Raw genomic sequence first — 17,643 nt, 5'->3', positions numbered from 1 at the left:
TCTGGGTGACACCACCTTTCCATAAGCCTTATTTGTGACAGCGTTACTTGTCCTAACCAGCAGTTCGAATTCATTCATTTTATTGACGACATTTCTGACATTACATTATAAATAATTAAGTCTTAGACTTCTTTGTATAGTTAACTACCCTGACACACCCCTTAAAGTTATTTAAGCTCACTTCCCTACCATTAGCTGCCCACTCATTTGAAATGTTTCTGCCCTCACAACATCTTGCTAATATGTTCTGTTACAGTAACAAAAAAGAATTCTTGAGTTATGTGCAAGCATTACTTTGACCCATATTATCAGATAAATGCATATCTATATTATCCTTGTCCCCCCCCCCCAAACTAGCAGTTTCACTGAACTTTTAAGATATCCTCAATCTTCTTCTTTATCTTCGCCTTCTTCCACATTTATATGGAGTAGGCATTTCCATCCTTAATTCTTTCCCTCCATTCCTCCCTATCCTGGGCTTCCACTCTCCTCCATCCTCTCTCTTTTAAATCCTCTGTCACCTTGTCCTTCCATCTCAGCTTATGTCTCCCCCTCTTCCTTTTCCCTATCATCTCCAACTTTTCACACCTCTTCTCCACATGTCCAAGCCACCTCAACCTAGATTCCTGCATTTTTTTACTCAGAGGCCCCACCTTAACCATACCTCTGATGTAGTCATTTCTTATCCTGTCCTTCCTCGTCACAACACCCATCCATCTTAGCATCCTCATCTACACCTCTTCCATCTTCTTCTCCTGGGGCCCTTGTAATCGCCCATGCTCAGCACCGTACATCAATGCAGGTCTAACCACAGTTTTATACACTCTTCCCTTCATTCTACATTTACTTTCTTATCGCGCAGCACCTCACTCATCTTTCTCCAGTTCGACCATCCACATTGCACTCTATGCTGTATTTCTGCACTTAATCCTCCATCCCTCTCAACGTTCGATCCCAGATACTTAAATTTCGAAACTGATGTTAGCTTTTCCTCCTGCAGTTTTATAGAACTCTCATCTTCTCTATTCAATGCCATATATTCTGTCTTTGTTCTACTTATCCTCGTGCCTCTCTCTTCCAACGCTTTCCTCCCTTCCTCCAATTTCTTCTCTACCTTTCCTTGGGATGGTTCGCATAGTAGGATATCATCTGCAAGCAGCATACTCCATGGTGCTCTACTCTTCACGTCTCTCACCAACACATCCATTACAAGATCAAACAGATAGACTGAGAGATGATCCCTGGTGCAGTCCAACTACTACAGAGAACCCCTCAGTCATACCTACACTACTCTTAACCAAGTCACCGCTCCCTTGTACATTTCCTTCACAAGCCTTACATACTTTTCTGATGCACCCTTCTCCTTCATGCATCTCCATACCTCTTGTCTGGGCACTATCATATGCTTTTTCCAGGTCTATCAACACCATGTGTAACTCTACTTGCATCTCCCTGTACCTTTCCATCACCTTAAAGCAAAGACCACATCTGCTGTTCCTCTTCCTGACATGAAACCAAACTGTTCCTCTCCTATTTCCATCTGCTGCCTTATCCTTCCTTCCACAATTCATTCCTAGATCTTCATCGAATGAGACATTAACTTTATTCCCCTGTAGTTCCCACATTCCCCACATCACCCTTTTCTTTATAAATTGGCACAAGAATACTTTCCCTCCACTCATCGGGTATCCTCTCCTGCTGCCACAGTTTTTCCATAAAGTCCCATAGGATATCAATCCCTTCTTCACCATTACTTCTCCATACCTCTACTGGTATCTGATCAGCTCCTACTTCATTTTTCTGAGTGCACTTTCCACTTCTTTCCTGCTTATGCCTTCCACTACTCTTTCATTCGTCTCTCCATCCTCGCATAAAGCTTGGGGTTTCCTCATTTAATAACTTCTTAAAATAGTCTTTCCACCTTTCCTTAACCTTCTCCTGATCCTGTATCACCACTCCCCTATCATCTTTTATCTGTTTTATTGATGAGAAGTCCTTTGATGACGTCTCTTGCTTTGGCTATTCTCATCAATTGCCTATCTCCATCTTTCCTTTCCAGTTCCCCATAGGCCTCATCCACTGCCTTTAATAACCATTGTAAAATTTACTAATTATTAATTAGAGAAAATTTCAAAAAAAATTATATTTATAATATCAAAAAAATATAATTATTACAGGGGAAAAAAATTTTTCAAAAGAAACTTTACAATATACCAAATAAACTTTGGAATCCTGCTCTAACCCCCTCTTATCTATACTACTTTGCTGTCATGAAGAGGCCCAATAGACATATCTGCTCGCCACGAGTGCCAACCAAAAGGATTAAGTTCTGCAAATTGCAGCGGCTGGAGACTAGGCACCAGCGAGGTTAACTGATTGAGGTGTATAGGGCACTGAATGAGTGGAGCATGCTGAATTCTGATGGGATTCTTCTGCTTGCTCAGTTTATGAACATGAGGGGCATAAATTCAAATTGAGGAAAGACAGCTGTAGAATAGATGTGCGGAAATTTGCCGTTAGCCAGCAGGTAGCTGATTGCTGGAAGAAACTTCCATCTCTCATTGAGGAAGTTGATAGCTTAAATAATTTTAAGGACAAACTTTTAAAGAGTATGCATGTGTGAAATTGTTTTTTTTTTTTTTTTTTGGCTGATGCTACATAAGCTTGATTTCTTGCATCACATGCCTCTATTACTATCTTCACTTGCTCTTCTAATAATTGGTCTTAAGTCAATGTAAGGAACTATCATTGTTTTGTTTGGTAGTTGTCATTCTGACAGCTGCATTATCTGCTTTGTCATTTCCTGCTATTCTGGTATGTCCTGGGTTCAACAATGAGTTATTTCTAAGAGAATTGTTTGACAGAGGTTGATTAGAATGCCAATTTCATAAAGGAGGAGATGATAAGAGAGATGTTACCCTGTATGGCTAGAACGGCACTGAGCGAATCAGAATATATTAATGCAGAAATTGATGATTACTGATATATTCTGTTTAACTGCAAGCTGGATGGCATAATTCTGCAAAAAGTGTGCTGTACTCAACTGGAGGGCATTTCGAGATTACATGTGATGGGAATACAACTGCTTCACCTATATGTGACTGGTTTTTAGAACCATACATATAGATTATGAGTTTCCCAATGTGTTTTGAAGTGTGATTAGCATATAGCTGTTGGATGTAAGTGACGGAATGGTATTATTCGATCACTGAACAAAGTACAGATCAATGTCTAGCTCTTGTATGTCCCATGGCCCCGGAATAAGGAATATTTGTATTCTCCTCATTTTTATTGAGTTCAATTTTCCATTTACATATTATTTCTTGAAGGTATATCCCAGCAGGCAGCCTAGGTTCATTAGGCTTAGATTCATTGAGTGTTGGCCAAAGAGGTTAGTTGCAATATATCCAAAAGGGGTGAGATCAAAGGCTTCTTATTTTGGCAGTGAATTGGCAGAGTAGGCTTTGTCTTCTAGGTAAAGCAGGAATTGCGTACTTCTATGTACAAGCTGTGAACTGGCGAGGTTCTGTAGGCACCTAGTACAGACTGAAGGGCTTCAATCTCTCTTAACATCATCAACTGTATTGGATGGTGTTGAGAGATTGTAAGGCACACTTTTGAGCTGAAGCATGTACTACAGCTCCATAGTCTAATTGTGACTGGATTAGAGTACGGTACAAATTTAGCAAAGAATTTGTAGTGCATGTCAGCAAACCAAGATGATGAGGATACTGCGCAAAGGATATTTAATTTCTGGAGGCACAAAGTTAACAGGTAGGTAATATGTTTATGAAAATTTAGTTTTGTGTCTAAACCTAATAGTCATGTGGAATTTATCAGGGGTATTTCTATGTCATTCAGTCTTAAGACAGGTTCTGGACGAAGATAATGAAATTTACTGAAGTGTATTGCTAAAGTTTTCCTTTCAGTTAATCAATAGCTGTTGCATTTTGTCCAGTTTTCAATTTTAGTTATTTCCAATTGTAGTTGTCTTTCAATGGCAGCCATGTTTGATGATTGACAGGAAATAGCCAGACTGTCCACAAACATATAGGTTTACACTGTAGCTGGAATGTCTTGAGTTACGATACTGGTATAATGCAAAAAGAGTTGCACTTAAAATCGATCCTTCAGGTACTACTTGAGTATGAATCATGGGCAAAGCATTCTGAAATTACTTAAAATGTCCTGAGATGGAGAAAATTCTGAATGAATTGAAGCAAGTTACCTCACAGTCCAAGGACAAACAAAAGCACTTTGAGTGTGGGCTTTGACTTTAATATGGGTGTCAGTTGCAGACCTATTAAGAACTGGAAAAAAATCGATGCAAAGATGACTTCACTAAAATTATGGATATTTAGGAAGGTAGAAAAAAATCATTGGATTTTTAATCATAATTTCCATTAATTATTATATATTTATCTCAAGTTTTCCCAGGTTGGGTGAATAGATACCACTACTGGGTCGAAGCCTTAAATCACCTTATTAGCCCACAACAGAGATGCTTAGTTTCCCAAGACAGCAATTCACAAAGAAATCTTTCTTGGTAACAGTATCCCTATGCCCCCCAACTAATTTCCTTGTTTGTCTGTGCACCCTTTCCAACATATCAATATCCTTCTTAAACAAGGTTTGGAGACTCCGTTTAAGAAAGATATAGTATGCAGTATTCCATATGTAGCCTAATCATATAATGGTATAATCACCATCTCGGCAAAGATCCTGTATATCACAGAAGAACCCAACAAGCTCTTCTTGCAGCTTGTTTTCACTACAGAAAGAGAGAATTTCATATTAGACTACAATTAGCTCTAAATCTTTTCATACTCCCCTATTTTAAGTTTGATACCACCCAACTGGTTTAATCTATATCCGTGGGCTCAGTTTATCTAGATCCCATTGAAGTACTATGTATTTCAATTGGATATTTATGACTTTACAGACTTAAAAAAAATGCTGGAAAGAATACCAATCTCACATACAAGTATTCTTCATCCTCTCAAGGGGATGCTTGTTACTGCTTCCCTTTAAACGCACAAGAGGAATGCAGTTTTTTCCTATATGAATTTTTATTTATTTATTTACTGTATTGGTGCAGATCTCCATTACAGAGTGCTCCTATCTTCATGAGTTATCTATGATAAAATTTACTGATGAAAGTTTACTGATAAAATTTGAGATAAAAAAGAGTAAAATCATATTTATCAGTACTCACTATTAATATAAGTTTTATTATACATATAATCAGTTTGGTTTACAAATTATACACATAATCGGATTGGTTTACAAGTGATATTCCCACATGTATTGGAACACACTGATAATGAACTATGGAAGTCAAATAAGGAAACAAAAAAAAATAAATAAAAATAATAATAATCATAAACAAATAAAGGCAATCAAGTATACAGACAATCTCATTAAAATGAAAAGACTATCAATATTTTCATAACAGAAATTCATGTAAAATATTCGTGTAAAATTATACCACAAGTTCACTTTTTGTAACACAGCACCTAAATATCTGCATTCGATTATCACTAATTTCACAAAAATTAAGTGGACATTTTAAGACTCCTCCCCCATTTTGTGCATAGCACAAATATTCGGAAATATTACAAGAGTATTAAATTTGAAATGTATATACCTTTGGTAGCAAGTCTAAGAAGAATTGCTGTTGCTTTCGGATAAGGTACCCCAAGTCTCCAATAGCCAGGTGGCACAGGCATTTCCACGGAAGAAGCATCATATTGTTTATTTTCTTTCAATTCGGTAAGACTCTCAAATTCATGATTTTTAACTGTAGTAGTGCTGCTCTCCACTGCATCCTAAATTGCAAATGGAAAGAAAAAGTTTTTTAACTATAAAGAATTTCAAATAACAGCTAATTATTTTTACATTTTAATATGCCAAAAAACAGGCAAACCATGTTAATTAAAAAAATAAATAAATATCAGTTGACTGTTCACTATAATATTCCTAAGACCTAAAAAATACAAATCCATACCCTGAAGTACAGGCTGGCCTCGATTAACGCGATTAATTCGTTAATTAATTGCATTGCGCAAAACGGAAACGCGTTAATTGAATATAATAATCAGGAAAAATTATAATTCGTCCTTGACCTTCTGGAATGTCCATAAAGAATTTTAAAAATACCTTTTAAATAACTTTTTAACTGTATACCATGTAAAAGATAATGAGCGAACGAACAGTGCTATTTCTGGCAGATGCATATACCTGAGAACCATAATCTAATTTTGAGCGTACAAGTGCACGGTATAGACGGAGTAGAGTGCATCGGTCTGCACCCCAAGAGGTAGGAGAGAGAGAGAGAGAGAGAGTGGAGAATGTTAAGCCCTCTCGTGCACTTTGTGCGTAGCTGACGAATGTGTTTGACAAATGTCAGCTTTTTGTCAAAAATGAGTCCCAAGAATTTCATCTCTGATACAACTGGAATTGTGCTTTGTCCAAATCGTAATTCAGCCTCAGGGAGAAGGTTACGTTTGCGACAAAAAATGGATGCAAAACGGTCTTCTCCGGTGAGAACCTGAAACCATTGGCCATGGCCCAGGAGTTAAGACGGTCAAAAGCTTGTTGCAGTTGTCTCTCAATAACCCTCATATTGTATGATTGAGAAAATATGCTGAAGTCATCAATGTAGAGTGCACTGTTTATAGTTGAAGGAAGTTGTTCAGAAATAGAATTTATTTTAATGGCAAAAAGCGTGACACTTAAGACAGATCCTTGTAGTACCCCCTCCTCTTGGCAAAAGGGAGGATCCTACACCAACTTGGAAATAACGGCAGGATGAAAAAATTTTAGTAAAAATGAGAAGGTGACCTCTTAGACCGAGATTATAAGGGTCTTTTAAAATACCAAATCTCCAAGTTGTGTCGTATACTTTTTCCATGTCAAAGAAGATGGACACCAAGTGTTCTATTTTTAGGAAAGCATATCGGATAGATGTTTCCAGTCTAATTAAGTGGTCCAGTGTGGACCTGTTTCTTCAGATCCCCCTTCTCTCCCAATTTCTTTGAAATTGGGAGAGAAGGTCATTCGATTCTAAATACCATAAGAGATGAGCATTGACCATTCTCTCCAATATTTTGCACAGACAGCTAGTCAGAGCAATAGGATCATAGCTTTTCAGAGATTTAGGATCCTTTCCTGGCTTGGGAAAAGCAAGAATAGTTGCTTTGCACCAGGTATCCGGAAAATGCTCTTCAAGAAAGATTCTGTTGTACAGGAAGAGCAGACGGTCCATGGATTCTGGTGAAAGATGTTTGATCATTTCATAATGGATGTTGTCTGGTCCAACAGCGGTAGCCTTTGTATGGGTAAATGCTGTTTTCAGCTTGTGGATAGTAAATGGACCATTATATGGGTGGGAACCCTTCGATGTGAACTTAAGGGCCTATTTTTCACTGTTGTGCTTTAAGACCAGAAACTCTGGGGGGGAGTAAGATGATGTTGCAGAGATGTTAGAAAATGTATCCCCAGGAGCACTGGCTATTGCAGTAGAGTCTGCAACAGTACATCCATTATATTTCAGGACCGATGAGGGTTGTGCTGTGTATTTCCCCTTCATTTTCCAGATTTTTTCCCAGATCACCTTAGCACTGGTAGACTGGGTAATCGATGACGTAAAACGGATCCATGATTCCTTCTGACTCTGACGGCATATGTAGCGTGCTTTAGCTTGTGCACATTTAAAGGCTAATAGATTGACCATGGTAGAATTTAATCAAAATAGCACCCAAGCTTTGTTCTGAGCCATTTTGGCTGCAGTGCATTTTGGATTCAACCATGGTTTTGGAAACAGAGGAAATCGGGTGGGCGTTTTTGGAATTGTAGTTGCAGCTGCATGGATAATATTTTCTGTTATTTACATGACTGCAACATTGATAGGCTCCTGACTGACTGCAGAGATGTCAAAATTTGCCAGGTGTTGAAAGGTATTCCAGTCAGGCTGATCAAACTTCCACCATGGTAACCTAAAAGGCAGACATGGTCTCCCAGTGTGTAAGCAGGTTATCACAGGGAAGTGATCACTTCCATATGGGTTCTCTTCCACTTCCCAAGTGAGTAAAGAGAGAAGAGAAGGGGAGCAAATAGATAGATCAATGGCAAAAAATGTACGGGTAGGCATGTGGAAGAAGGTGTTTGTTCCAATATTTAGATGGGAGAGATCATTGTCATTTAGCATCCACTCTATGACTCGTCCCCTTCCATTGATGCTAGCACTACCCGACAGGGTATTATGTCCATTGAAATCCACCGAGAAGTAAGAAAGGGGAAGGCAACTGCATTACAAGATCATCAAGGTTTTCCTGGGAGATGTCAGTCCCAGGTAGCAAATAAATAGAGCATACAGTTAATAAAAATCCCACTGTAAGGCAAATTGCAGCAGCCTCTAGGCTGGTTGTAATTAGCAAGTGCCCACAAGGATAGCAACTCCTCCATTAGCAGGACCATCTGCAATTCTATACTTACAAAAAATTGAGATGTTATGCATGGTCGGATCATTATTTGCTTGTAAGTAAGTCTCCTGCAAGCAAAAGCAAACTGGCTTGTGCTTTTGCAGGAGGACCTTGATGTCATCAGTATTTCGTCGGCATCTATGACAATTCCATTGTAGGAATTTAGCCATTTTTTTGGCTTGGTGGGTCCACCAGGCGGCTTCCAAGTTGCTGAGGGTTTACTTTTATCAGTCTTGGGTTTATCTCTTTTGGGGAAGTATGGATGCTGTCCGGTGTCCATTTCTTCCTCCACAAAGAGTTCCAAGACTGATTTGTCTGGTACCTCCTTGTCCTCTACATCCAATGTTTCTGTTATTATTGGTTACTCTTTTTTACCACTTGGTTTTGGTAGTGGTGGAGAACTAGGAGGTACGGATATAGGAGTGGCAGCTGACTGTGTTTTTTTGGTAGGCTTTTGTGAACTCAATAAATAGCGTGCAATCGGAGTGAATGACTCTCTTGGTGGTACAGTCATCTGTTTGTGTACCGATAGTGCACTTCACAAAAACCTTCTGAGCGTATGAAGGCGTCCCGCTATTTATTGGTTGTATGCGTTTTTTAGCCTCTGGGTAGGAGATATTCAGCTCTGTTTTCAGTTTTTGGATCTCTTTTTCATCCTTCCACCGCTGGCATACTCTGGAGTAAGCAGGATGCTCTTGTTGGCAATTTACACAGATCGGTTTGGAAGCTGAACATTCCTTGCTCTCGTGGTCTTTCACACCACATCGAGCACAGGCAGGGTTACCGCAGCAAGCTGTTTGTGAGTGGCCAAATTTTTGGCATTTGAAACACCTCAGTGGGTCTGGAATATAAATCCTCACTAGGCAGTTTAAGTACTCTGCCTTAATGGAACTTGGAGGCCGTGGGGTGTTAAATGTTAGGAAGAGAACTCGGGTAGGGACAAGATTCCCATCCTTTCGCATTGATATTCTTTTGACAGCCATCACTCCTTGTTCTTTCAATTCAGAGCAGATCTCTTCTTCAGAGAAATAAAGAAAGTCCCACTCTGAAATGACACCTTCTGAAGAGTTCAAAGTTTTGTGAGGGTTATTACGGAGATAGGTATTCCCCCCTATTGATGTGCCTTTCAGGATTTTTTCCTCCTGTTTTATATTTATAGCTTCGACTAAAAGGTTGCCAGAACGCAGTCGTTTTACAGATTTGGGTGATCCTGCCAACCCTTCTAATCCTTTCTGGATAAAGGAGGGTGACATCTTTCCAGCTGACTGCTCTCCGGTGGAATGCAGAATGAGGAAAAGTGGAGTCACTGATAAATAAATTTTCTGTTTATACTCCGGCACGACAACTAAGTCAGTGGAGATTACAGTAAATCGTCAATACAAAATATTTATCGTATTTAGTAGTCAAGAGCTTGAACCCCGGTCCACTCAAGGAACGTGTGCTATGCACTCTCGCTTCTGACCACTGGGCTACGTCAGGGTGGTGATGTATCCTCGGTTCTGGCTCTTTTTGCAGAGGTGTTTTCTGTGGTTCCATCTCAATCAGGTAGGGGCCTTGTTGGGGCCCCAGAAGAAATAGAATTTAAATTACTCATATGAGTAAGATAAAAATTTCCGATGCCCTAAGTACCTCACCTACCACGGAACCCTATGAGGAGATGCCCACTCATGAACTAGCAGGTACTGCGTACACGATTGAGACGCCAAGATGCCAAATGTGGGTATCTGATCCGCTTGGGAGCACCAAACCCACATTTCCAATAAGCCTTGATCCCTTCCCAGGAACAAAGGGAGGGAGACTTATTGGAATGCAGTTGACCCTAGCAGTAAGCAGTTGACCTAGCAGTTGACCCTAGCAGTAAACCACCCGTCTTGTCAAAGCAGGGGACAAAGTGGTGTATTAAGGCTAGGGCCCTTAACCACCAGGATCCCCCTTTCCGAATTCCATGGGTTGCGGCGCACGGCTGCACACGTCGGATTCCAATGATGTAATCCTGAAATCAAGGTATGGGCGTTAGATCCCAGTGATATTAATCTGGAAAACCAGCAGCATCACTGGGAGGTCCCCTCACCACATACAGGTGCCCACGTCGAGGGCAGAGAGAGAGAGAGAGACAAGATGTAGAGTATTTCAGAGACTGCTGGGAGTCGTTGCGGTACAAGTAAACACATGGGTTGTGTTAGGCTAAGAATGGTAACAGCTGCATGTATCATTGCGTATACACCAATGCTAGGAGTTTGTTAAATAAATTTGATGAATTTGAGGTATTGCTCAAAATATCAAAGGCAGATATTGTTGGGATATCAGAGACAGGGTGTCACACAGATATAAGGAATGCAGAACTGGAATTTGGGGAGTACAATGTGTACAGGATAAGAAGGGAGGAGGGGTTATGCTATTAGTTAAGAAACACATAAAATCCAGGAAAGTGAAGCCAGCCGACATCGCTGGACAGTGCAGTGTCGAGTCAGTTTGGTGTGACTTAAGCATTGGGAGATCAAAATTGAGAGTAGGAGTGTGCTATAGGCCTAATGACTATGATGAGTATAATCAGAAACTGTACAGGGAAATAGAGTGGGCCAGTAAATCTGAGAATCTTATAATGGGGGATTTTAATTTCCCAGATATTGACTGTAATTTGTGGGTTGGTCACTGAGACACTAGCAAGGCTTTTGTGGATTTATTGGATGATTAAAATCATCCAATAAATCCACAGTTACCAAGAGAGGTAACTAGAGGGAGTAATACTCTTGATCTGATTACAGTAGTGATTCTTCATGCATTAAGAATCTGCAGATAAAGGAACCACTAGGTGGCAGTGATCACATTGTTCTGAAGTAGGATTAACTCAAAGAGGTAGTAGTAGTGGCATGTGATGCAAGAAAGCAAATGTATGAGCTTATGCAGCATCAGCCAAAAAAAAAAAAAAAAAAAAAAAAAACACACACACCATTCCCTCCAAATGCTTGTCCAGGTAACTACCAGGGTTTTTGCTTTCGTAAAGGCAACTACGGTGGTCTGAGACAGTATTTAAATTCTATACGGTGGGACCAACTGATGATGTTACCAACAGCAAATTCAAAATTGGAACATTCGAAGAATTTATCTTGGAAGCTACTAGGCTTTACATACCAACTAAGAAATACTGTTCAGGGTTTAGGCCTAAATGGATATCAGATGAACTAATGAGACATACAGCAGAGAAGAAAAATGCATGGGATACATATAAATTAAAAAGGTGACACAGAAGCCTCTGATAGATATAAACTGGTCTGTAACCAAGTCACAAAGGAGATTAGGTAGGCAAAGGAAGATTATGAGAAATCTTCGGCAAAGGTGGGATAAGGAGGTGATTATCCCCTTGTATAAGGAAATAGTCAGACCACACCTTGAGTATACAGGTCTGGAGACCGCATTTTAAGAAGGATGTAGAGCTGTTGGAACGAGTACAGAGAAGGGCAACAAGATTAGTGAATTGAACAAAGGGTTGCTCATACGAAGAAAGGCTTAAGTTTTGCAAATTACCATGTCTAGAGACTATGCACCTGAGAGGTGCATAGTCTCTATGATTGAGGTGTATAAAGCTTTGACTGGTTTGAGCATGCTCAATGCGGATGGGATTCTTCCTGTTGCTCAGAATAATTGCCTGAGATGGTATAAATTCAAATTGAGGAAAGACGGTTGTAGGATAGATGTTCAGAAGTTTGACTTTAGCCAGCGGGTGGCTGATTGCTAGAACAAACTTCCATCTGTTGTTGTAGAAGTTGAGGGCTTAAATAGATTCAAGGTAGAACTTGACAAACATTTGGGCAGAGTGGATGGGTGAAATAAGGGTTTTTTTTTTTTTTTTTTTTTTGGCTGCTGCTATATAAGCTTGCTTTCTTGCATCATGTGCCTTTGCTAATGCTAATTCTAAAGGATGCAAAGAAAAACAGCAAAGAGTTCTTTACCGATGTAAACTCTAGAAGGAAAGGGATGAATCAGATTGGTCCACTGGATATTAATGGTTCAACTGTTGATGATCCTGCACAGGTGGCTAACAAACTAAATGAGTATTTTGCATCTACATTTATACATGAGAAGTTGTTATTCAGGAAGGGGAATGCCAGAGGTGAATTAAACTCTGGCAGTGAGCTAGATGATTTTGTAATAACTGAGAGTAAAGTGGAAGAGAAATTGTTGAAGTTAAACATAAGAAAGGCACCTGGGATGGAAGGGATCAATTCAGTTATATAAAAGGAGGCAGCAAAGGAAGTAAGCAAATCCTAAGCCATAATTATGAGAACTTCTTTGGACTCAGGGGAGGTACACATGGAATGGAGTTGTGCAAATGTGACTCCAATTCACAAAGGAGGATCGAAGGGCGACACAAGTAATTATAGATCTGTTAGTTTAACTTCTGTTCCAGAAAAATTAATGGAGGCACTGGTTGAAGAAGCACGGCAGGATCATCTAGACAAGACTTCAGTTATAGCTGGGACACAGCATGGTTTTGGTAAGGGAAAGCCTTGCCTGACCAATTTGATTGGATACTATGATGAGGTCACAAAGGAACTGGATGAAGGGAATAACTTTGATATCATATATTTGGATTTTAGAAAGGCTTTTCATGCTGTTGCACATGGACAACTGCCAACTGCTGAACAAATTGGAGCAGTGTGGCATTGTAGGCAAATTGATGCTATGGATAAAGGGATGGTTGATTGGGAGAAGACAGAAAGTGGTAATCAATGGACACTGCTCATCGTGGACTAATGTTATTAGTGGAGTCCCTCAGGGTTCAATGTGGGTCCATTTTTGTTTTCTGTATTTATAAATGATAGTGATGATGATGGTATATCAAGCTTAATATCCAAGTTTGCAGACAATATGAAGGTTGGCAGGGTTGTTAAGGACACTAATGACAGTATGCTGCTGGAACAGGATCTAGAAAAGTTGAGCAGATGGGCTGAGAGGTGGCAAATGAAGTTTAACATTGAAAAATTTAAAGTATTACATATGGGAAGCAGTAACCTCAGAGTAACGTATCAACTCTGTGGTAGTACACTGACAGTGGTAGAGAACGAAAAGGACCTGGGGGTTAATTGTCCAGGCAGATATGACGTTTTCTGAGCAGTGCACACAGTCTGCAAGAGTAGCTCATGGTGTCTTGTCAATGATATAGAGGAATTCTTCTAGCAAGGATAAGGAGGTGATTATCCCCTTGTATAAAGCAATTGTCAGGCCACACCTTGAGTACTGTATACAGGTCTGGAGGCCTCATTTTAAGAAGGATATAGAGCTGTTGGAATGAGTACAGAGAACAACAAAATTAGTGAATGGGTTGCTCTTTTACGAAGAAAGGCTTAAGGTTTGCACCACCAAATACTGAGAATGTGGAAAGGTCAGGGAATGACCACCGCATATTCACGGAGTAATATGGCCTTAGTTGCTAATGCTCCTAAAAAACAAATAACAATTAAGTTTTGTAAATTACAGTGTCTGGAGACTAGGCACCTACGAGGTGATCTGATTGAGGTGTAAAAAGCCTTGAGTGGTTTCAGCATGCTCAATGCTGATGGGATTCTTCCACTTGCTCAGAATAATCACCTGAGAGGGCATAAATTCAAATTGAGGAAAGACAGATGTAGGATAGATGTGCGGAAGTTTGCCTTTAGCCAGCAGGTAGTTGGTTAGTGGAAGACTTCCATCCTTTGTTGTGGAAGTTGATAGCCTAAATAAATTTAAGGCTGAGCTGAACATATTTGGAACGAACGGAGTGGTGAAATGGGAGCGGTTTTTTTTTTTTTTTTTTTTGGCTGTTGCTGCATAAGCTTGCTTTCTTGCATCATATGCCTCTACTAATGCCAATAAAGAGCCTACTAGTTTCTATGATTACTTTACTGATTGCATCCCACTTAGAATGTGATGTTGGTGCAACCAAATTGAAAACAAAATTCCCCCACCGTCAAACCTTCGAAAGCAGTTACATCATTATTTTGATTACGCATTAATATAACACATTTGTCAGCTTATAAGATGCACTTTTTCTTCCTTAAAAATACCTTTAAAATTGCCTTCCGTCTTAGAAACCAAAAGTGGCAATACAGCACATGTGCAAAGCCGAGAGTTAATGTATAGTGGTTGACGGATAGTTACCTACTACACGTTAGTACACTTTTCAGTAATTAGCAGGCTGCTGTTTGAATAAGATGTGAATTCCAGTTATACATTTAAGCCCTAATCAATGGCAGGTGCATCAAGAAGGCAAAAATTATACTATTGGATTTAAGCTTAAAGTAGTACAACATGCCAAAGAATGTAGGAACAGAGTAGCAAAACGAAATTTCGTTTTGCTACTCTGTTCTACTGAGAAATGATTCGTCAATGGAGAAAGCAGGAAGCTTTATTGCAAGAAGCTGACAAAACAAAGCACAACCTTCGTGTAATTCCACCTAAAAAGCCAAATTTGGAAGAAAACTTGTGTAGTTGGATAATGGAACTACGTGGGTATTGCAATGAGTCCTACAATGATAATAGTAGAACGGAAATGAGAAAGCTGATATTGGGATACACGACTTTAAAGGAACGGAATCTTGGTGTTATCATTTCATGAAAAGAAACAGGTTAAGTTTACGCACAAGAACTAGAATAGCCCAGAGAATGCCTGCTGAATATGAACAGAAAATATTTAATTTCCATAAATTTGTCCTTAATGCTAGAAAACGAAGCAACTAAGAACTTAGAAAATTGGGAATATGGATGAAATTCTGTTTACATTTCATGTGCCATCCAATAAAACCGCAAATCTGAGACAGCAAAAATATTAAAACCACTGGACATGAAAACACACACTACAATGCAGATTTAACTTGTTGTGCTAATGGTACTAAACTTGTGCCAATGTTAATTTTTAAAAGAAAAAGTTTGCCAAAAGATAAACTGCCAAATGGAATTCACATACTTGTACAACCAAAGGGATGTATGTATAGAATTTATCAAGAATTAGTTTGTAAAAGTTTGGTTCAAACGTCCTGGTGGATTACTGCGTAAAAATGCACTACTGGTATGGGATCAGTTTAGAGCACATAAGACTGAAAACATCAAACAGCTGGCTGAAATGATGAACACAGAATTCGTGGTAATTCCGGGTGGCTTAACTTCCTAGTTACAGCCATTAGATGTCAGCATGAATAAGCCATTCAAAAATAATTCAATAAAAGATTCAAATAATTGAAGAAAAGATTTGTGGTGGCAGCAGAGTCTAGCAGTCATAGGGTGGGTGGGGGTGGGAGGTGGGAAGGGAGACAAGAGTTGTAGAGCGGATAAAGCCATAGGGCCAGGGCACCCTATGTGTGTGGGGGGGTAGAGATCATGATGTGGACATGCAGTGCTTCTCTGTTAGTAATCCCACATTGGCCAGGCAGCTGAGACAGTATCAGCAAATCCAACATCAAGCCTCTTAAGAGGTGACATAACATCTGCAAGGTACAACAGTTAACACTTACAGGACATACTCACTCATTCCCCAATTTCATGCACTTATCCCACTCATTACAGTACCCTCAATAGGACAGCAAACAGATTCCCCCAGATTAACTGGGCTCATTTCCCACCCACCCAGCTCAGACCATCTACCCAAATTTTCTAGATCCTGTTGCAGTAGCACACTGCCATTACTGTCATTGACAACCCTGCCAACTTTGTATCATCTGCAAACTTTGACATTAAGCCTGATATACCTTCATCAATGTCATTGATAAATATACAAAACAACAGTGGGTCCAACACCGAAACCTAAGGGACTTCAATAATAACATTATTCCATGAAGAGCATTGTCCATTGATTACCACTCTCTGTATTCTCCCACTCAACCACCCTTTTATTCATTGTAGCAACTTACCCTCAATACCATACTGAACCAATTTGTATAGTAGTCTTCTATGCACAACAGTGTCAAAAGCTTTCTTGAAATCCAATTAAAGGAACTCCCCGATTTACGTAAGGGTTGCGTTCCATGGAACTCTATGTAAGTCGGGGAATATTCCCCATGCTTGTGCAGAACTTGAAACTGTGCTCGCTGAACATGTACATAGAATTATTTATTATATTTATTCAATTTTTTATCTCATGCGCAGGAAAAATTACAAAATTTCAAAATTACAAAAAAGAGAGGAGACAGACATAACGTCGGCAAGTTTTACCGCTCAAGCATCGTTGCCAGAATCAACGTCTTCAGCTAATAAGTACGCCGCTGAGGGCTGTGGAGATTTAGAAGGGGTCAGCCACTCAACCTTACAAAAAAACATATTAATGGATGACTGGATGGTGGCTTTTTTTCTTTTCATCGTAGGTTTTATTGTGGCAAGCAAACATATCATTCACCCCTCTATTAACTTTTAAGAATCGTTCGCTGTCAGGATCCATCTTAAACCTCACCATTCTCGGTGCAATTTCACAAAATACCATTGCCATCTCTCTGGTGATGGTTCATCTTGAGCTTCGTCAGCATTTTCTTCTTTCACTATCACTGCCTGTAAGTCAATAAGTTCTTCATTAGATAATTCCTTCTCTTCTACCTCTATTAACTCCTCCACGTCTTTGGCATCAACTTCCAACTAAAAAGAAGTAGCTCTGCAACCTTTACTATCTTATCTGTAACTTCTTCGTATGATTCGTCTTTTCCAAACCCTTTGAAACCTTTTACATGCCTTGGGCATATTTTCTTCCATGCGCCATTTAAACAACTTTTAGTAATTTCTGCCCTTCTCTTCTACCTCTATTAACTCCTCCACGTCTTTGGCATCAAGTTCCAACTAAAAAGAAGTAGCTCTGCAACCTTTACTATCTTATCTGTAACTTCTTCGTATGATTCGTCTTTTCCGAACCCTTTGAAACCTTTTACATGCCTTGGGCATATTTTCTTCCATGCGCCATTTAAACAACTTTTAGTAATTTCTGCCCAGGCTTTCTTAATGTTTAAAATGGCGTGGTAAATACTGTAAGATTTCCAAAAGTCACTCAACGTAAAATTTTTATCATCATCTACTACAGACAATTCTGGACAAATGTATTTAAATAGTATGCTTTTAAATTCGAAATAACACCATGATCCATAGGTTGGATGAATGAAGTCATGTTTGACGGTAGAAATATGCCTCTCACGTTCAACTTGAAATC

The 17,643-nt window shown here is 39.4% G+C and overlaps 1 protein-coding gene across 1 annotated transcript in view; it reads right to left on the bottom strand.

The window, feature by feature from the left end:
• The window catches only part of LOC150081829 (uncharacterized), a 353,456-nt gene that overhangs the window by 112,091 nt on the left and 223,722 nt on the right, over positions 1–17,643 (bottom strand). The window contains exon 8 of the mRNA XM_090379743.1: positions 5,648–5,828. Within this exon, the coding sequence (XP_090235869.1) occupies positions 5,648–5,828 (181 nt within the window). The remainder of the gene's footprint in view (positions 1–5,647; positions 5,829–17,643) is intronic.

The sequence above is a fragment of the Mastigoproctus giganteus genome, chromosome 8 (genome assembly GCF_048544385.1).
Source record: "Mastigoproctus giganteus isolate SK-2022 chromosome 8, ASM4854438v1, whole genome shotgun sequence".
Lineage (NCBI taxonomy): Eukaryota > Metazoa > Arthropoda > Arachnida > Uropygi > Thelyphonidae > Mastigoproctus > Mastigoproctus giganteus.
This window is presented reverse-complemented; position numbering and strand designations above follow the sequence as displayed.